We start from the raw sequence: 21709 nt of genomic DNA on the forward strand, positions 1-21709 counted from the left end.
CCCAACACCAGAGAAACATGACCCTGTAGCATGAGGGAGAATATGGCTCTAAGTCACTGGCCCAAACAAAAAAACTGAACTTTTCTGTAGCTGCTATGAACTCTCTGCTTTGTAGTACTGGGGTCCCGAGAAAGCCCTTTCTGGAGTCAGTGCACATGAAGAACAGGCTTTACCAAGAGACTGGTGTGGTAGAAAAGCAATTGGACAATAGCAGGGTTGCCTGAGGACCTGTCCCTCCTGCCCATGCTCTCTCTCAAAGCTTTATCCTTCTGTCATTGAATGGAGAGGCTTCACTTACACTCCATGTGCTGCAGCCAACTTTTCTCCAAACATTTCAACTTCCCAGCAAATTCTCATGTTCCTGAAACCTTCAAGGAAGGAGATGATATCACAGAGAAGGAATATTACAGAATAATTGTTTTATTGGCCCATGCACCACAGAGTACTTTCTGCCTGGGAAGGGATAATGCAAGTCAGTGATTATGTGATTGTTGTTTGTAATGCAGATGTTTGGGTTTGACTTAAAGCACTCTTGGCAATTCATACGATGAACTTTCCACTCTCGGTCCTAAATGATCATTCATTATTTTCTTCCTCTGAGTATTATTTTGTTTCCTGTCATGGTCCTCAAGTATTTTTCCTTCTGCTAGAGTTCTCAGATAGGAAATGCACAAATTCTTGAGGAGTCACTGGGAGAAAGGTGTAGGGGTAAGGCAGTAAGGAAGGAAGGAGGGCAGGGGGAAGGGGGCTCTGGCAGGACTGTGAGAAGTGAGGCAGAACTTCTGTGAACTCTTATCCAGGACATCTGTAATTGTGAGGGACTGAGAGGATGGAAAAGAGCATCTTCTTTTCCAGTATTGTGCATACCTCATTCTGACCACAGCTCTGTCCATTCCTGTGGCCATATCTAGCTGGTCACACCTCCTTCTCTGCTCCCTTTGACCTGCATTTCTGCATGATACACCCCCATGGCACATCAAGGTTCCTGGGAATGCAGGACCAAATCCCAGTATCCTTGCCTAGGATCATGTCATTCTTCAATAGACATTGAAGTTAATTGGTACAACCCCAAACCTATGTCATAAATTAACCAGTTTTCAGAGTGTTACCTGAGGACAAAAAATTCAAGATGGCTTTTGTGGGGTATTGCTCTGATGAGAGATTGACTGGAGCATTGAGAGGGTAAACACCTGGACAGGTCAGGACAGGGATTGCCAGTCTGGGACTCTGTGGCAGGCAAAAGAGAAATGTCAGAACTCTTCTCCCATGTGAAAACCACAAAGATGTAACCATGGGCCCAGACTGGTCATCTGGTGGTTCAGATGTTGGCACTGTAAGAGCCCTTCACTTCTGCTGCTCTGGGATAAAATGAGTGTATTAAAAGGAACTGGTAGTCTGGCATTTCATTGGTGTAATTATTCATGGAGTTCACTCTATTTCTCCTGCAGAAATTAGACTATTGTTACAATTTCACTGTAGCATGACCAGGAGAGCACAAACAGACATGGAAACTGAATTACTTTATCCCTTTTAGCTGTGGGGAACTTTATACTCAATCTGTACATCTCTGCAGTATTATAGCAGATGCAGAAACAGAGCCCAGTTTCAGGGCAGTTAATCTGGCTTTCAGAAACATTGTATTCACTTTAAATTCCCTTATTTCATGACTTCATCCAAGGTAAAACAAAGAGAAAAAAGAAACTGGCTCTGAGCACTGAAATGTGCCATTTCCTTCAGATGGACATAGCCACGCAGATTTAGGAGGATGTGTGCATGCATATGTTTATGTGAGTTTGTGTGTTTACGGCTTCAGAATTGCCTAGAGTTACATCATCCCAAGAGATCTATTCAGGCCTGTATGCTCAGATGGAATATGATGTTTGCACATAAAATGATAAGGATTTGTAAAGCACTCAGACAGGAAGGTGAGGTGAGACAGTTATAAAACAGATGCTGACACTACTTTTGAGCTAGAGCCCTCTGAGATATGCTGCCCTGTGATTGAGTGCCCTGTGTTTGAAAAATACTTTCCATGGATTTTTTTATTTTTTTATTTGAAAATAATTTTAACCAATAATGGAAATTCATTATTTTGATCTGACATTTAAGTACATTTTCAATTGTATCCAGATTTCAGTGACCAGAAGAAAAAACCCTATAACTGTCCTAGTGACAAGGATAAATGAAATATTTCAGAAGTATTATAAAGACCATCTAAATTTTTGAACTGATAGGACTTGATTTGAAACCAATAAATAAATTTGATATTAAAAAAAACACAGCAAGCATCAGAGAAAAAGCTTTATACATTGCATTTGTGCATCCTTTGTCTGTTTTATATCATATTTTCTTTTTGGCAGGAAACTGGGTAACTCAACAGTCATTTGTCAAAAAAAAAAAAAAAAAAAAAAAAAAAATCATGATCATAATTATCATAATTTTATTATTTGCATTAAATATTTATTATCCCAATTCAGTAACTGATACATGTGTGTACTTATGTGACAGAGATAAATGCTTGTGTTGCATGCACATGCCTTTGGCTGTGCTGCACATACAGGGTGGATTACACTGCAGCAGACTATGATGGGTTAGTACTGGCATTTGAGGGTGCTGAAAATACAGAGAACTCAACACCAAGGAGGCTGAAGATTTAGAAACAATACCAGGGGCATTCAGGATCTCTCAATCTGATACACCCTCTCAGCATCTCCTTTGAGGATGACTTGCTGTGGTCTGAAAGTGGGGTCTGCAACCTATGGCAAACCACAAATTTGGTGAGATTCTTTCTTATATATTCAACTAGTAGTCCAAATTTGATCACACCAAACAATATCTCTAATACAGCAGATCATGCTTCTGCTCACTAAAAAAACACACCTAATGCTAGCTCTGTTCAGTTTTCCTCCTTTGTTGGCACTATAGGCAGTTTCTGGAATGAAAGCAGTGCTCTGTATTTATCTATATTTATCTTTTGAAAGCTACATCAGATTGAGCTCTAGAAAGCCATCAGCTGTGCATGTTATTTTCACAGCATTGTCTGCACAATCAGCATTCCAATTACCTTTAAAACAACTATGAATAAATAGGTTTTCATTATACAAATCTTGGAAAATACCCAATAATTTCTAAAAGCAGGCTGATGTCTTCCCATCAGTTCACAGGCAAAAAACAACAGCTTGAGAATTCTACAGTCACATGTAAGATGTTATAATCACAGTGATCAGTAGTCAGAAATGTGTGGTTTGAAGTCAAGCATGTTAACCTGTGTATATTCATTTACTTATGCCTTCCTAACTCAGTCTTGCAAAGATAAATGAGCCCATTTATAAAATGAGCAAGACAGTTAAGTATAGAACTGGGGCTTTGCTCTCCATGGATAAGAATGGAAAGACTGACTTTTGAAATATTTCCAGAAACCATTTATTTTTAATGTTTCTTAATGATGGATTCTGCAGTACTGGCATTCCACACCCTTGTACCCATTTTATTTAGCTTAGGCATATTCTCCACTCTTTCAGGAATATGCACATTTGTGCATGTCCCTCCTCCCTGTCTACAAAGACAGGTACCCATCAATACTTCAGTTTTGTGACACCTCAATATTTTTTTCTCAGCATTTTTTGAAATTTTTGACAGCACAAATTTGAAAGTGTCTCCTTTTCATGTGTTCACTTGCTCATCTCCACTTGTTTAACTCCTGTCCCTGTATGCCAATAGATATTATCAGTAAATCCTTCTGGTTTAATCTCCAAAATGTCTCAGAAATCTCTTCTTTCCTCCTCATTCTCCCCATAAAATCTTTGTCAAGTCCATCCTTCTCCACATCCATTCCTATTGTGACCTTGCTGTCTTCAGCCTCTAAATGACACTCACATTAGCCAGTTTTTAAAGCAGTGTAATGCAAAAGTAATCCACTGCTCCCAGTATTGAGATCTCATTAAGATATTCCTAAATCCCTCTTCTTCACTGTCTCCCTATTGCCTTCTAAATCTGATCGAAGCTCCTTTTATCACCGAGTTGCTCTTGACCTAGCCTACCTTCTCCTGTCCTTGCTCTGTTCTTCCTCATTTCTTCTTTATGTGCTGCCTGCTCACCCAGTGCAGTCACAGTGTGAACCCTGGCCAGCCAGACCTGTGCATGCCTTCGGTGTCACCCAGGGTACCTGAGTCTGTCACACCCATTCCAGACGGAAACATCCTGACCTGATTGCCATGGTCACCCTTGCAAGTTTGAATCACTGACTATGAAACTGTGCTAACACACGCCTTTTTAGAAAAAAGAAAAGGAGGCATTCGTCTCCCAATAGTAGGATTATGGGGTATTTTTCTGAGTCACCCACAATTTCTCTTGCATCCTTAGACCTTTAATCTAAATGAAAATGAATTAAATTTTTTTACTATAAATTTACTATCACTGGGGTCATGAAATTGCTCTCCAACCAGTCCATCTGGACACCCCTTGCAGAATGCTGGTGTCTAGACAAAATTGAAATGTACATCCCTGAGTGGTAAAAATGTGTTTCCAGCTCTTAAGGCCTGAATCTTAGATTGTAACTTCTTGCTTTCTTGCTTCCTGTTAAAATCTTTCAGCTTGATTTTGGGGAGTAATAAGACCCAAAATAATAACATTTATTTTCTGCATTATAGGTTTTCATCCCCCTATTATTCCACTGAAGTTTAGCTGCAGGATTTGTAAGTTAGTACAGACCAGCTTGCCTTGTAGTACATGCCAGCACAAGGGACAGGACAGGACGTGCAGATCAAAGCTGTCCTTAGGTCGTCTGATTTTGTGTTCCTCCATGACTCAATGCATTAGGTTATGGGAAAACTTGAGAAAACAAACGAATTCCTAGTCCCTTCCTCTCATACCCTTTAAGTCCTCCCCCCATTACAAAGTCAAACAGGAGGAAAAAAGTCTTCCTACACCTGGACCCTTTGTTCATATTCTGCAGTTCATCAGAAATTAACATCTGCTTCCTGGAGCTTCCTCTCTGCTTACCAAGGTGCTCCAGAAGTATTTTGTGCCAACCCGACACCTACGTGCTATTTCTACACGCCTCACACCTCCCCGGCCTGAGTAGAGCTGTACCACTGAACTCCAGCCAGCAGTGGTCATGAGGCTGTAAAATGGTGGTGAGCAAATAGCTCCTAAAAAGTTTAGAAAAAAATGTTGCCAGATCTAGAAATAATTCCCAAGAGCAGACTGACGCTCTCCTGTCAGGTACCTACAAAAGTCCCAGCCTCAAAACTTTCTAGTCAGATATGATATACTTTTATCACAGTGTTATTCCACAACATCATGTGTTTTATTTGCCTTAGAGAGATTCTCAATTGTCCCAGCAGCATGGCTGTGCACATCCCCCAGCTTGCATCTATAAGGACATTATCATTGCATCTGTAAGGACACACGTCATTGCTTCAGTTTCACAGTGCTTCAACATGAGAGTCATCATCTCCAGAAAGCTGGAAATGACTGTAGGCACATTGTCCCCGGCAAGATTAGAGAAAATATTGGCATATCAATGCATGATACAAGTACATGCTGAAGTCTCTTCAGGATGCTATAATGAGAATAGAGCTGCACTCGAGTTAAACACAAAGACATGTCAAATGCTGTATTGAACATGTCTTATTACACAACCCATGAACTCATAGAAATTTGGTGTCCTTCAGTTCCTGAGTTTCCTGCCTCTTTCCTCCCTGGCTATGTCTTTGTTTTCCTCACAAAGCAGAGTTCAGTGGTTTCCTGTACCTCCCTTACATCCCATTACCCTTAAAGCAACATCGCTTGACTGCAGTAAAGATCCATCTCAAAACTGAAGAAAGCAGTAAGAACAACAGCAGTTAGCCAAGACTGATTCCAAACAAAAAGAATCTCAGGGCTGTCATGTACTCCTGTCAGCAGGAAAAGGTGGAAGGAAGCATGTAGACCATTACCTCTGAGCTCGTAAACACCGAGCCAGTTGCTATCCTCCCCCATCTCTTCCTCACCCTCCCTCATCTGCCCCACCTGCTGCTCCCGTACTGCCAGCAGGCTGCAGCCACCCCTTCCAGCTTCACCCTCCCCCTGCCCCAGCCACCTTCCCAAACTGCTCCATGCTCCTCTAACCTCCTCACCCGGAATCCTCTCTGATATCCTCTGCAAGACGCAGCCTCTTGTTTTCCTTTTGCTTTCCCATTGCTTTCGTACTTGCCAGAAGACCAGGTCCTCAGCCCCTCCTGACCCTTCCTGTCCTGCCTGAGAGCCTCAGGAACTTTTGGAAGTGTGAGGCTTGGGACAAAAGGCAGTGTCAGGGACATTGCTCTCCCCATAGTCATATGTGCGTATTTTGCACATGGTCATATATCTTAAAGCAGGGAGATTTTTTCTCTGACACAGGGGCTCTGCACCAGGCGCTGCACAGCAACGGCATCACCAATGAAACTGCTTCCATTCCTAGGTAGGTGAAACCTCTGTCTCTGGGAAGTGTGTGGCAGGTGAGAAGGGCGTGGGGTTTGACAAGGAGAAATTATTATATTGGGTATGGTTGAAAGTTGCTGGGTACACAGGACTGGAAGTCCCTGTAGCCTTGATCCATGCTGCCGCTGGATTTGGTAAATGCATGGTTTGTGTCATCCCACAATCAAACCCCAAACGCCTATCTTTATCTCACTGTGGCTTTTGTACTGAAAAAAACCCAAAAACATTGTGAGTTTCTGTGTATTTGTTTTGGGTATTTTTCTTTCTCTCTCTCCATCTGTTTGGGAAATTTTTACATTTCACATGCTGAAAACAGTAAAATGACAACAGAATCGACAGGTTTCTGTTTTAATCCCTGTGCAAGACAGTCTCCTCTCAGAACCACAGAGAAAATGTGAAATTTGTTGGTATCTAAGTTGACCTAGATTGTATGTAATTATTTTAAAATTGTGTGTAATTTTAAGTCTTTTGAATTTTTTTTCTGAAGTCTTCATTTTTCCAAGAAAACGACATCTTGATGAGATTTCATGTGGCAATGAAACTGTAACAGTAGGCTAGCAAATATCCAGAATGACATTTAGGTAGGGAAAAGCAGAACTCCAGGTAAAGACAGCACCCAGAAGGATCTTTGTGTTCTGCAGCTTTCACTACATCCTGCTAACAATTTGTAAACTACAAAGTAAAAAACTTACTTTCCTGTCTGAGCTAAATGCCTTATATCTAACCAATTATAGGGTGTGCGTGACAGTACAGTTCTCTGTAAGTTTTCTCAAAAGAAGAGATTCCTTTTCTTTCTTTGTGTTGAAAACCATATGCATTCATACAATGGGAAAGTAATTGTGATATTTTGAGAGATTAAATAATTTAATAGAATTTATAATTGAAAATATATATATAAATTATATATATATATTTAATTTATAATATAAATTTAAATAATTTGCCACACCATATATCACTTTTAAACCGTGCTACCATAATGATGTAAATATGTGACATTTCGTTTTAAGCTACCAGACCATGCTTATGTGTTAACTTCAGAAGTATGGGAGTGCTTATAAGAATAAAAAGTGTGATCAGGGGAACCCTCTTTGGTATTTTTCCCTCAGACATGTAGGGCAGTTCGGATTACGCTCCGTACATAATTCAGAGTGCAGATAAATGCCTGGGCTTTACTGGAAACTACTAGAGAGTTTTGAAAGCCATCCAAATGTTTCCCTCAGATCACTGGGTAACTTCTATGCTGTTCACCAATTTTTTACTAGATGAGAACACATTTGAGTTGTTTATCTGTGGTGTCTGCCGTACTACCAAAGATGTCCCAGTAGCTGATGGCCCTTGCCCTAACCTGCAGTACAACGGAGTCTGTGATGATGCTTACTGGAATGCACCCATTTAGAGGAAACCTTTGCCCCAGATCTTGTCTTAGAGCTCAGAATAAAGGCTTTAGATAATGTAACAAGTCTGATTTTCCTTTGTTCCAGTTTTAATTTCCAGTCTGCTGGACTATGGCTGCACTTCTCCAAGCTGCAACATGACATGCCACAAAGACGCCAGGTGTGAAGTTCAGGGTGGGACAACAGGCTGCTACTGCTCCCAAGGATACACAGGAAATGGCATAACAGTCTGTAAAGGTAAACAGATTTTACCTATATGTTTTTTTGTTATGTGCTCACTTGAAAAACTTACCCAAGAGCCCACTAGCTCAAGGATTAAACTTTATGTCACAGCGGTGTCCTACACTAACATGTCTTCAAAGCCAAAAACTTTAATATTTTCTGGGAAATTGTACAAATTTTGCTCAGCCTGGTGTTTTGATATAGCTTGCCATGTGTCTCAGTTGACTATGACCCGTTTTCCAGATTTTCTTTTCCATGAGAGCTGCTAACTAATCTTTGCTGACTTGCCTTCAGCAATTTCCCTTGTGACTCAGGATTTCTGAAGTTCGGGCTGGTGTGGTGACTACTGCGCAGCCCTCAGCTCCCTGCCTCACACCCACAGCACTTGGCCACTCTTCCCAGCAGCTGATCACCATCAAGTAACAGCTCCTGGGCTGCTCTAGGAAAACAAGGAGGTGTGTATGCCACAGAGACATGCCAGTGTTGATTTTTCTACTGCAGCTTCTTTCCAGAGAAAAATGTCAGAAATCTTACTAAGCTACCTACTTTAGGATGACTCTGTCTTTCATCTAAAGAAAAGGATATTTTCGCCGCCTTCATATTTGAGTTGTCTTTCACTATGAATAGCTCTAATATTCATTTTCACTGTTAGGTATGGCTGTGTCCAGCTGCAGGCAGGCTGAAATGAATCTTGTCAGTTTTCTGCATCCTGAGAAGTAGTTGTGAGAAGTAACCATTTACCAGGTCGGTTTTTGTGTTTCAAGCTTCTTGGGAAATTTAGCAGTTACTACTTAGCAGTAACCCTTTGGTTTGGTATGAGTGTAGGAAAGCAGCCCACAGGTATTTTGGAGTTTTATAGCTTATTTGCCATGCTGTGCTTGGAAGTATGTTTGTTTAAGAAGATTTAGAATGCAAAGACCTTTTTTCTAAGGCCTTCTTTTTTTGTTTATAAGGTGGGAATATTTAAAGAGAAATATAGATGCATAAAATAACACAAAAATGACAAATCACAAAATCATAGAATAATTTAGTTTGGAAGAGACTTCTGTAGGGCATCTGGTCCAGCTCCCCACTCAGTGCAGGTCCAACTCAGAGCAGGTAACTTAGGGCTTTGGCCAGCTGAGTTTTGAGTATCTCCAAGGATGAAATCTGCACCTCTCTGAGTCCTTGTTTCACTGTCTTACCAATTGTGAAAATGTTTTTTCTGATATCTGGTTGAGGTTTCTCTGGTTGCAGCTTGTAATTTTCCTTCCCATGTGCGCTTTACCACTGTACATTTCTAATAATAGTTTAGCTTCATCTCTTCCATAAGCCCTCATGACCTCCCATTAAGTAGTGTAGGCAGCATTATTATTTGCCCTTTGCCTTCCCTTCTAAAGTCTGAACAAACACTGTTCTCTCAGTCTCTTCTTTGCCTCAAGTTTCATGTAGTTTCTAAATATATTGCTTGAATTTAGTGCTAACCTTGCTTTGATGGGTTAATCATTTTTTGTCTATCAAACTGGTGAAAAGAAAGTAAGAAATGGCCTTCAAAACACTGGTTTTGTTCTTGCACTAGTTCAATTGTAGTACCATGAAAGTCAGCTGGTTTGAATAATAAGTGCACATCATGTTTGCAGAGTCAAGGGCCTGCACTTGTGAATATGCAGAGAAAGAAGAAAAACAAGTCAATTTTAGCAATACTGCCTTGGTATAAATCAAACTAGCATTTGCTTACTTAGCATCATCTGGTACCCACTACATTGTCTGTACTGGTCTAGAAAGTCTGCAATTATAAATAATCAATTAAATTTGCAGTAAGGATACCTGTTGTTCTCACTGCCATGATTGATGTTCTTAAACCCATCCATTATATATGCACCTATTATAATGTTATTAAACCCAGATTCGTGAGGACAGATTTATCTTGCCTTCCACACTGTTTTTTTTCTCATACAATACCTTTTTCTTACTTTCCCTTTTACCTGTATTTTTTTAGAGAAATCTACATTCAAATTTCTTAAAAATATTTATTGAGCAGTTAAAGGAAATTCAGTGCAGTGAAACATGCATTCACAAATCTTGTTAATCCATTGTTTATTAAGAATTATACTCAGTGTTTGAAAACTCAGTCTTTAAAATAAAATTTCTAAAGTCAGCTCTGGCAAACAAGACACTAGATGTACTTGTGGTGCATTGCAGTGAAGTGGCGATGGTTTGAAGCAAGTCTCATGTCTGGAGACCAACATTTTCTCTAGTAAAATACCTCAACAGCCGCCAAAGTCACCCTCCAGCAAAGCAACAAAGCTTATATCAGAATGGTGTGGGTCCTGAAAGAGAGGCAATGTTTCTCTAGGGCAGCATGTAACAAAGTGCATTACTAATATTGTGCAGTAGTCCTCTAATAGCATAAAAAATTAACCAGAATTTTAATTGGGTAGGTTCTATAAAGGATTAGAAATGTAGGCTACACCCTATCATGAATAGTTTAAAGCTGTGAAGACGTAAAGCAAAGCCTCAGTTGTTTAATGATGTATGAGATCTTGCTGTTCTGTGTGGCAAAAGCAGCAGGTGTATGTGCTGTTCTAGAGATAGCTACCCACTTTTATTCAGTTAATAATCTTAGGCTTTTACAATGCTAGTGCAGTCACCTTCAAAGGAGATCATCAATTATGTGCTAATACAGGCATTTTCGAAAGAGCCTATGTAGTACATTATGTTTACATATTTGCCCTTTTTGTTATTTAGATAGGCTGTGAGAGTCATAATTACTGTCAATACATTAGTAACTTTGCATAATGTAGAACCAGCTTCTTCATTGTGGTTATCCTGGTAGACAATTAAACCAGAACAGTCATTGTTTTGAGACTTTATTCTGAAACAAGCAATTCAAATTCTTCCTCCTTATAAACATGTTGAACAACAAGTGTTAGTTTTCAGGGTAGTCCTCTTAAGCTTTCATAGCCGAGAAACTCTTCATTTTTATTTATAGGTACATTCTTACAGTGAAAGGTTTACATTTGTTTCTCTACTTTTGCTTGCTTGTAACACCTCTTAAATACTTGTAAAAGTTATTTCTTTGCTAGCCCTGTCTTTTCACTGTGACACACTTAGACATTTTCCCTTGAGTTTTCTGTGCTGCAAAAGGCAATAATGTCCTCTTACATTTATTTCCTAGCACCATTATTGATGAATCATGAATCACTGATGTCAACATACCTTAGGAATGGGGTTTGTTAGTTTTGACTTTGCTCCCTTTGCCAGCTGGCTAAGTGACTGCAGAGAGCTCAAGATTATTGGATTTGCTGTGTATAGATAAAGACACATAGATATGAATTTAATTTCCTGGTGTCAAAGTCATGGCTTTTAAAATAATTATCCTTTTACAATCTTTCCCACAAGGTTTCAACCACTTTAAATTAGGTCATGTTTTGGACTTTCTGAAGGCATATTTGGCTACTCTGACAAAAACCTAATCCTCTTCATAATCTCATTGTCTTCAGCAAGAATATATGCAGGAATGCACATAGTCAGGAGAATAACTGATTGTGGTATCTGGCTTCTTTTATATATTGGAATTATAACTTACAGAGCAATAAATTCCTTCTGTACAGTATCTTCCAGAAAGCCATAAATGAGTCACCTTGTCAAGTTTTACACCTCTGAGATACAAAATACTATCCCAGACTCCTTACTTTTTCTTTTGTATTTATATTCCTTGCTTTATGTAGTATTAAATAAGAGAGAATGACCTCTGATAGTACATCTATTTGCTTTTTAGGACTGTTCTTGGGCAGATATGTATTCTGCTTGTAATGTACAAGACTTTAGCTTCACAATATCATACACTTAATTGAAGTAACACAGGCTAAAACTCTTGGCATAAAAAATAAAGATATACCCAGAAACAACTGATTTATGGACCAGTTAACTTCCTCTCATGCAAAAAATGCCATGGATTTTTTACAGATAAATAGAATATATTTGCCATTTATGTAAGAAGAATTGGACATATAAATTAGGTGTTGTTCATAATTCCAGCTTTCTTCCCAAAGAAAATTAAAGGAAATGAACAAAATTTTTGATCCTTTACAAAAGATAAGAGTAGAAGTTAAACTTCATAGAAGCCAATATTTTATTTTTAAAACAAAGGGGAAAATGAGTTGGCATCAGTGATGCTTTCCTAAGCAGCTCTGCTGTTTCAAATGCTGGCTGCTTCTTGATTGCTGACTGCCAATTTGCTGCTTTGCTGGCACACTGCAGGAAATTAAAGTAAACAGTGTGATCACAGTGTTTACTTTAACTTTGTAAAATACGGAAGGAAAATGAAGCAGTGCTGTTTGTTCCAGGAGGGTAGGCAGGCAAGCAGGAAAAGCCTGAACACAATATCCCTCCCAGATATCCCTACACAATATTCCCTTGTAAATGTCACTTGCAAATTATACTGCAAGATTAATCAGTATTACTTGTAAAATAGTTACAGCTCTTCCAGAAATATTGAGCAAGGACTTATGCTGTCGGAGAAACTTTCTATTGGGGCAAGGCAGTAACTCTGTTTCTGAAGTGCACTGTAGGAGGATTTATCATTTTACAGAGGTAAAAAGTACATCAGTGCAAAGTGGTATTTTGTATCAAAATACAGAATCCCTGTTAGAACACAGGGAAATTTGTATAAATCCAACTGAATCAAATTGAAAGCATGCTCAATATCTGAACACAAACATATTTTCTTGTTCTATGTAGGGTCAAAATACCAACTCTCCGGCTTTTCCCAGCTATAAAAGGAAGTTTTCCTGTGAGACCTCAGTTCTTTGTTCTAACATGATGTTGCTGAGTCCCACCATTGACTTTTATTGCAGTAACTGAATTTGTTTGGATTCACTGGTGTCATTGTTGCCATTCTGCAACACCCAATTTATGTATAGGTTTTATGGAGAGAATTTTTGCTTTCAAATTAAAATGACCCTGTAAAACCAATGTGTATAATCATTTTATTCTATCCAAAATTGTTCTTCAATAGAAAATTATTTAATTCAAATGTTGATTCACCAAAGGAGAATTTTTTTTTTTTTTTTTTTTTTTTTAACAGCAGGCATACATCAGTGGATGTCACTTCTGTGTTTACCAAATAGTCTGAAATCACTGATATGGAAGACCCAATCCACACACTTCCTAAATTCATTTCACTGCTATCAGTTACCACAAGCTATAAAAAGGCAAATTGCAGCTGCTCTAACATAGCACAGCAGGAGAAAGATATGCCTTAGCCAAGCACTAACAGGGCTCAACTCAGCATGTGACAGCTTGGAAAACTTGGGATATGCTGTACAGGGGGCCAAAGAAGATCACTAATTCCCAGCCTTTTTGACATGCTCCTTACCCTTTTTCCTTTCCCCTTCTCTTCCTGCACCTCCTAATCTCAATTTCTTTGCCTCTATATTCTGCTGGAGCTTTTACATGGTTTCAGGGCAGAAGCAAGAGTCACCTTCAAATTCAGAATTTCTACTGCAGATTTAGGTGTTAGGCATTTCCCAAGATTTGTTGGGAGACATATTCTGTTTGTTGCATATTTAGGTATTATATTTAACTTAGCCCATGGCTTCAGGGGTCCTCTCCAGGGGACAGAAAGTTTCTTCCCTTGTGTCTTCTTTGGTAATAATACAGTTGAATGGTTTTTTACTTTTCATGAAGTGCAGAGATTGACTGCTGAGCTGTGAGATGTTAGCCAGCTGAGGTATCTTGATTTCACATTCCAGATTAAACCTGTGGGCAGATCATGGAATTGAAAAGTCTGGATAAATTAACTGGGAGGATTTGATTTTCTGGTGCATAACAGTCCACTTGCCTAGGAAAGGGCTGGCATGATGTTGACATAGCAGGCTCCTGGCCATTTGGGGATCTATGGCTTTATGTATGTCTTTTGCCTTTTCATGTGCAAGATGTCACAGTTTCTGTGAATTTGGGAAGGGCTTGATGGCTGTGATGTCCTGAGGCTGCTGGGGACTAACCAGCTGTTGTATGGTTGCCTTCCAGCCACAAAGGATGGAGTTATGTTTATGTTCCTGAAAATAGCCATACCCTTGGCTAACAGTGTTAGTCAAAACAGCTTCTGTAGCCTTGAATTTATTTTTATAGCTATTCAAATTATATTTTAGTTGAATTTTTTAAGAGTAGGTCAGGAATTTGAAAGGAGACCATGTGTTACAGCAGTGCCTGGTGATGCATGAGAGCATCAATCAGGAAGAAAGCAGTGCAGGATGTCTGAAGTAACAATACAACCCTGCTGAATAAGGAAAGGTGGAGGCTGTCTCACCCCTATAGTCTTACCTCTGTAAAAGGCTGCATCCATAAAATTTTGACTCAAAGCATTTTATGCATCCAAAGCGTCAAATCCAGAAATGAAGAAGTCCCTCCCCTTTTCCCACTCAAATGAGAGAGACAGAGGATCTTCAGACAGTTAGCTCTTCTTCCTACTGCCAGAAAACACAGTTCAGCTGGGCCAAAGACACAGCCTACAATAACTATTTGTAAGATTGACCCTAACTTTTAGAAGCCTTGGACAAAGTTCATTTTAGGGACTTTTTACATGGATTCATTACATTCATAGAATTGAGGGGAAAAAAAAAAAAAAAAAAAAAAAAAAACCTCTATTTCTTTAATGTGTTTTGTTTACATTTTCTTGAAATGGTACTTTGAGCATGACTAAAATACAGTAATGCATTTTTGAAAGAACCAGAAAAAAACAAAACTTCCTCTTGTTATATCTTTAATCATAACCAGACTCTCTTTTAAATTAGTCCTGTTTGCATCTAAATAGAGCTTTTAAAATGTGTGCAGATGATGAGGTAGAAAAGAGTTATTTGTCTCTCTCAAAAATTTACCCAAACTTTTAGGCTGATCATCTGCACTTGGATGGTTTCTTACTTGTTTAATTCAAAATGTGTTTTAACCCTTGCCAAATAACGCTAATTTCCTTTCTTGAGAAAATACTCCTTTCATCCTGCTTTATGGTACTAAGAATCAATATGTTACATGTTCAGAGGATGTGGGAAAATTCATTTAAGGAGCTATAAACTTGTTATTTCAGAGTTTGCTTACTTTGTGTTTACCAGAGATATGATTCCCTTCCTGTGTCTCTAACATCTGAAGTAGTCCCAGGAGGTCCAACAGTAACATTATGTTCTTCTCACTTGCTGGTTTGAAGTAAAAGGATGAAAAGTATTTCCTGAACACGTATACTCATACATGTATATTAAATGCACACAACCATGTGCATGGGGACCTGTGTATAAGCAGACACGTGAATAAAAGCAGAATTTTCTATGAAAAAAGAAAGTAAGGTAATCTCAAAATTGTCAGTTTTACTCGTTCTGCGACTGTATAGTCAAAATTAGTTTTTGTTAAGGAAAGAGCAGGATTTATTGCAAAGAAATTGCTTCCATACGTTTCACTTCCTTGAGACTTCTCAACCTAGGCTCGCCCATGGTAGAGGCTGCTGCAGCCATCAGACTGTGTAGCTGCCTTGGGGCTATGAAGTCAGTGTCACTCACAGAACAAGGGATGCATCATCAGGAATTACACACATAAGAGATGATGTCAGTTCTTCACAGCTCCACTGATTTGCGTATAATAATAGCCCACTAATCTCCTATACTCATTTCACTTTTTTCTCTGTAACTCTATATTGAACTGATAGAGTTCAATTGCAGAAAAATATTCTCTTTGGGATTTTTTTTGCCTTTTTTTTAATTGTTGTTTTTTATTTTCTTCTGCCAGAAAATACTGGGTAGGAGTGGAGAAGTTGTATGTAACCACATTTGAAATGTGTAATTTATCTAGGATGATATGCTGGTGCACAATTTTTCTGTGTATGACTGTGAAAAATTGCCGACTGAGCTGTTGGCAGAGCGAATATCAAACCCAGCTCAGCACTGTGTGTATGAAAGAGTTTAAGAAGGTAATTGACACTTTGGACCTCTATTTGCCAAAGAAAGAGATAATGACGTTCTCCAAGAAGATTAGAATCTAACCAAACATTGTGCTCTAAATATAGAGCACAAAGCCAGGTGATGTTTGTGAAAATGCTGCTGGGCTGCAAGAGAGGGAGGGGGCTGAAGGACTGCAATTTTGCACTGTATATTTTTTAGGTACACAGATTTAATTTAGAGATTATGGCTTGAAAATGAAATTTACAGTATGTGTGTTTTTCGGCGATAAGAAATTGATTTTGTGACCTTGGTGCACACTAATTGAAATATCTGGCACCGTGTTTTGCTGAGGTTAAAGGAAGCCATATATGCCTGGAGCTGCATTCTTCTTTCACCTTGAACTGCGTGGTTAATCACAGCCCCAATCACGGGCAGGAAGGAAGCTGCTGTTTCACTGGGGTACAAGGAAGCTGAATAATCTCTGCTCATTGTCTAAGGGATAGCTTGTTGTGTGATTACTTCTGGCTGGGTTTAGGAGACCCACGATTACTTTAAAATGGAGAATTCTGGTGCAATTAACGTCCAGGGAGCGCCAGGGGCCAGAGCCTCAGCAGCTGCGGTGCCACAGCCGGAGCACGGGGAGGTGCAGGGGGTTCTCCTTCCACCTGCCCACCACAAACCTGGCTGCTCCTTTGGGGCTGAGACACCTCTGTCCTGTGCTCTCTGGCTCTGTGCCAGGACAGGAAACAGGGAAAAGATTCTCTGGCTGTGTTCTGCTGTGTGCTGTTCCAGTGGCATGGAGCACTCTGCCCCTGGATGGTTACTCCTGTGTGTTCTCCTGCTCTAAAGGCTGGTTGCAGCTTTGAGGAACAGCAGCCATGTCCCAAGGGACTCTGCCAGTGGGGTTTTGATTGAATACGCTTAATTTGACTGGGTTTTGCCTTAGCTTGGACATGTACAACTGTGACACTCTGAGATGGTCTATAAAATGGTGTGGTAGGGTGTCCCATCATTTTGCTTATTATTTAATGTTAGGTTGGCACAGGATCTTGTTTTTCAAAAAGGAAAATGAAAGCTCCTGCAAAAGCCTTGACAATAAATGGTTATTTGTTCAAAACAGCCAAGTCTAATCTTTGTTTATGTTACTAGGCTCCATGTAATGGTGTTGCAATAAAGAAAAACAGTTCTTCAGGATATGCACTGGCTTTTATGTTTTATTTGTAATGAAAGCTAGGCACATAGGCAGCAATCTACATAAGTTACAGTGAGGGAGAACATAAGCTTGGATGATGACTTGCGTGTTTATATATTTACTTTTTATTTGTTGCAAAGTGCCTGCATCTCAATTTTTTTAAAAGTGAAATTAGCCTGAGGTACTGCAGATTTCATCCCCAGAATTTTACCAGTGGAAGACAAAGAGAAAAGGTGAAATCATCCTAGACTAGGAGACCACTGCTTCTCTCTGCCCCATCTGTGCAGATGAGCTGTGGGTCTGTCCCCACAACCATTGTCCTCTCTTCTCATGTTCAGCCCCAGCTGGGACAGAGTACAGTCATCTTCACTGCCCTCCTAATGTTCCGGTGAGTTTTGGGTATCCCCAAAGCTCAAAAGGGCTGAGGGTAACCCAGCCTTGGCTCACAGCTTGCATCAGAGTGTCATGGCAGGCAGGGAGATATTGCAGCAATAATCTCTGCATCACACGACAGTCTTCATCACTGATCCCAGAGAAGCTTCAGGGTGTTGTCATGGGCTGAAAGAGAAATTCAGTTAAGCTCTGCAGGCCTGAATAGGAGCTCTGAGTCCTGCATTTTTTCCTTGTGGTGATGGGAAAGGAGTAGGTGGAAAATTGTATTACAATGAAGGCTCTGCTTACTTTTTCTCTTGAATAAATCATTTTCATGGGTAACATTGATCCTGAGGAAGCTCTTCCTTTCCAAAATCAGCCTGTAAGGAGTTCAGAAGCAAGAGGAAACTGGAGGTACTCAGACAGACAGTTTCAGGCCCTTTGTTCCTATCCAAAATGTTCCATTATTTAGAGCTATGATGAAGCATGCATCAATTCATAAATATGACCCACTGTGCAATATAAAAAATATCAATATTTCTCTCCCATTGTGTCAGGGATATCTGGTGCATACAGAAAGACTTTCATCTCCTTAGCTACCACAGAGAAAATGGGAAAGGCAAACAACCTTCAAAAGTGACTCAAAAGCAGAGATGAGGAGAAGTTTCTAAAACTTAATGTAGCTTTTCATCTGAACAGATCAAAATAGCAATTGTGCAGGGTAGCAGTTGTAAACTATGCAGAACTACAATTTGGCTTCTTTTTCAGTGTTGTCATGCAAGTCTTGGTATGGTGATTCCACAACTCTTTCATCATACTCAACTTTGTGGTTCAAACCTAGGAAACTCATAGTAAAGCTGCCTTTAGAAAATGAGGTCACTTCAGGGATGCATCTTACAGCATCACTGGTCTCACAGAAGTCAAACACTCAGTCCTAGGTATGTTGGGACACAGAGTGGGTTACACAAGTGTTGAGCTCCATTTATATCATTTTGCACACAAGGTCTGGGGTTTGGGTGGATGTCAGAGGAGAGACTGGAATAATATTTACACAGCTGTAGACTGAAGAAAAAAAGAACTGTTAACTTTTTGTATTTCCTATTGATTAAACAGGTAATATGCTAATACCACCAAATGCTTCTTGTTTGAGCACAGCTATAAAACCTCTGAGCTTTATCCTCTGTTCTTAGAGAAAACCACTGCAGCTTTCATTAGCTGTAAACAGCTCTTGAATTATTACTCAAGGTTTGGCCTTAGACTGATCACCCTACAGGAAACTTTTAGCCTGGCAATGGCACATTACCCTCAAGGAATGCCATGCAGACAGCCACATTCGGTTTTGAGCTTGAAATTCAATCTAGTAAGGAGTCTGTGCTGCAATATGGACAATCTGGCTTTGAGAGCTGCAAGGGAAATCCAAGAGCAGGGCTATTGCTGCCTTCACTGGCAGTGTGGTAAAAACAGCCCTGCTGCCTCTGTTCTGGCAGCAGCAAGCAGTGGCAGGAGCGCAGATGAGTACAGTCGGGTGTTTTATCAGAGCTTCCTGCAGAAGGGGTGATGCTGATGACATTCCTCCAGCAGGGAGGTAGGTGACTTACGATTGAGTCTCACTAGCCACAATGGCTGTAGGACACAAAGCCACAGTTAGAAATGGATTTTCCAAAGAAATATATGTTGAGGATTTTTGAACTGTCGGCTCTATCTGAGGTTCCTAAAGGAAGACTGAGTTGTTTCAAAAGAATACTCCCAGTTGTGGATGCCAAGCAATTGAAAATCTCTCCCTGAAGTGCCTTTTATTTTCCTACCATCTGATGGCAGTTTGGGTTTTTGATTGATTTATTTCTTTATTTTTAACTGTAAAGACCTTTTAATTAGGGAGAGGAACTATGTGAATGAGCTGGAGCTGCTGGTGGTAGCAGCTCCTTGCCATTAGAGATTGGGTCATTAAATAAGTAGATAATATCCTCCTTATTGAGGAGATTTAGAAAATCATAAGGACTTTGTATTATTACAGTGTTTAACACTCATAAATGGAATAAAAAACCCCATAATGGCCATTTTCATTAGCTGCAATGCATGTGGAGGGCTCTTTTCTGTCTTTGAACAGCCAAACACTAAACAATTCCTAAATCCCTCCTTGTTACTTATGTTTTCTTCTTGGTGGTTAAAAACCCCATAAAGCAGAAATTGAAGACTTGCTATTAAAATACTTGCTGACAGCTCCATTCAAAACATCCTTTCAAATAGTGCTATATCACATTGTGATTCATCTGCTATTCTGATAGAGTTGCTTTAACAAGTACCTTCCTTCTTGGTTAGGGCCTATCTCTTTTTACTGGAAAATTCTTCCTTTAAACACTTTACTGAATCTCTGCTGTAAACAAGCCTTTCTCTGGTGCTGTACTGTTTGTGTTGCAGAAGACATGTAGCCCCTAAAAAGCACAGTGACAGGCTTATTTGGCACGAAAAAGGAGAAAACAGTGAGAGAAAGAAACTCTAGCTTTTTTCCCCTCCTCACCTGTGTCCAGGGGTGCAAGCACCCTGTGAAATTAGCCCAAGGCAGGGTTTCTGGCTCAGGAGGGGACACTGGCCTGGCACTGCTGGGCACTGGCTCTGCCAGGGTCAGACCCTGCAAAGCAGCACCACTGCAGCCCCAGTGTGCAGCTTGCACCAGCTGAAGACCAAACCCAGGAACATCCTGGGGATTAAGCAGTCCCCAGTGCATTTCACTGCTGAAGCTTGAAGTTAGAATTATTTACAGTCACTTTAACAGGACAACAGCTGCTCTTTACCTAGAGATGAGCCAAGAGCACTGAAAGAATTTGGATCTGAATTGCAGATGGATGGATTTCAATTTGATTCAAGTAGCTGGACTGCATGATTCTGTACTGTAAGCTCTCAAAGTCAGAGCTTGAGAGAAAAATCATTAATTTGGAAGCTGATACCCTGAAAGACTTTTATGAAGCAATATATTTTCATAGCAGACACAGATCAATTTAAAAGTAGTAATCAAGAGCCATGTGCTACGTGTTCACAGACAAAAAATGTAGGGAATCCAGCCAGAGCCAGACACTTAACATTCAGAGCATTCAGACTAGCACTGAAGATATTGCCTCTATGGAAAATAGTAGGGTTCAGAATTAAAGTATTGTGAATTTGTGAGATAATCACAGTGCTGTGCAGACATAAAGATGCTGCCAGATTGCTGCCAGAAACTAGCTCAACATGACTTTTCTAGGCAAATTTGTGTTTAACTTCTGTAGAAACTTTGGAGAAAGAAAGAGTCTCTACAAATATTCTACTGAAAAGATGTGTTAAATTCTTGAGAAAAGAGAAAAAATTATAAGATAACTCATTAAAAACACTTTTTATCATATTTGAAAGGCATTCTCTAAATTTAAAGTCACGATACAAATTTTAATCAAATGAGATTCAGGCCCAGGTATTTTTCCCCTTGCCAGTCCTAAGAATTTTTAGGTGTAACCTTCACTTAAAAAATAAAGCATCCACACATTAGTGTTTTATGTCATGCAAGTAATTGCATTGCATAAAAGTAAAATTTGTATTTACTTGGATAGTACTGCAACTAAACACCTGGAAATTTTTAATCTTGCTCTCTAAGTAGTCTCTTCAGCAATACTTATATGAAAAAAAATAGAAGCCACTAGCAGTGATAGGTATTTCAAAAGGTGGATTAAAATCATCTCTTATCGGCTCCTCAAACATTTGGGATTTGCGCTTGGAGCTAGGCATGGTTTTTGTTCCTTTGCTGAAGTTGTCCTCTGTCATGACTTAAAGCAGCCTGAAAAGACTTTTGTGTGTGTTACATACACTTAGCCTGATTTTGCTCTAGTTCTCCATATCAGTGTTTGCCAGTCAGGAAGGAAAGTAGGGAATGGTATAATCTTTGATGGATACCTTTGTTTTAACTGACAGGTTAAGGTTTTTGTGTCATGGTTTAACTCCAGCCAGCGACTCAGCCCCACAGAGCAGCTGCTTTGCTTTCCCCAGTGGGGCAGGGGAGAGAATCAGAAAAGTAAAAGTAAGAAAACTTGTGGGTTGAAGAAAAGTTTTACAAGTACAGCAAGAGTCATGCACACAAAAAAGCAAAAGAGGGCTTTCATTCACCACTCTCATGAACAGGCAGGTGTTCAGTC

General features: G+C 39.7%; 1 protein-coding gene across 3 annotated transcripts in view; it reads left to right on the top strand.

Moving 5' to 3' along the window:
- The first annotated feature begins 5816 nt into the window (after nucleotides 1-5816).
- The window catches only part of ADGRL4 (adhesion G protein-coupled receptor L4), a 73416-nt gene continuing 57523 nt past the window's right edge, over nucleotides 5817-21709 (top strand). Inside the window, exons 1-3 of one of the 3 annotated variants that reach the window (XM_041483136.1) lie at nucleotides 5817-5913; nucleotides 6382-6442; nucleotides 7947-8096. In XM_041483136.1, the coding sequence (XP_041339070.1) occupies nucleotides 5890-5913; nucleotides 6382-6442; nucleotides 7947-8096 (235 nt within the window). In that variant the 5' untranslated portion in view covers nucleotides 5817-5889. Of the gene's footprint in view, nucleotides 5914-5982; nucleotides 6443-7946; nucleotides 8097-21709 lie in introns of those variants that run through there. The other 2 variants (XM_041483134.1, XM_041483135.1) reach the window with 2 other exon arrangements.

Source organism: Pyrgilauda ruficollis, unplaced genomic scaffold (genome assembly GCF_017590135.1).
Source record: "Pyrgilauda ruficollis isolate IOZ18807 unplaced genomic scaffold, ASM1759013v1 scaffold6, whole genome shotgun sequence".
In the NCBI taxonomy this organism is placed as follows: Eukaryota; Metazoa; Chordata; class Aves; order Passeriformes; family Passeridae; genus Pyrgilauda; species Pyrgilauda ruficollis.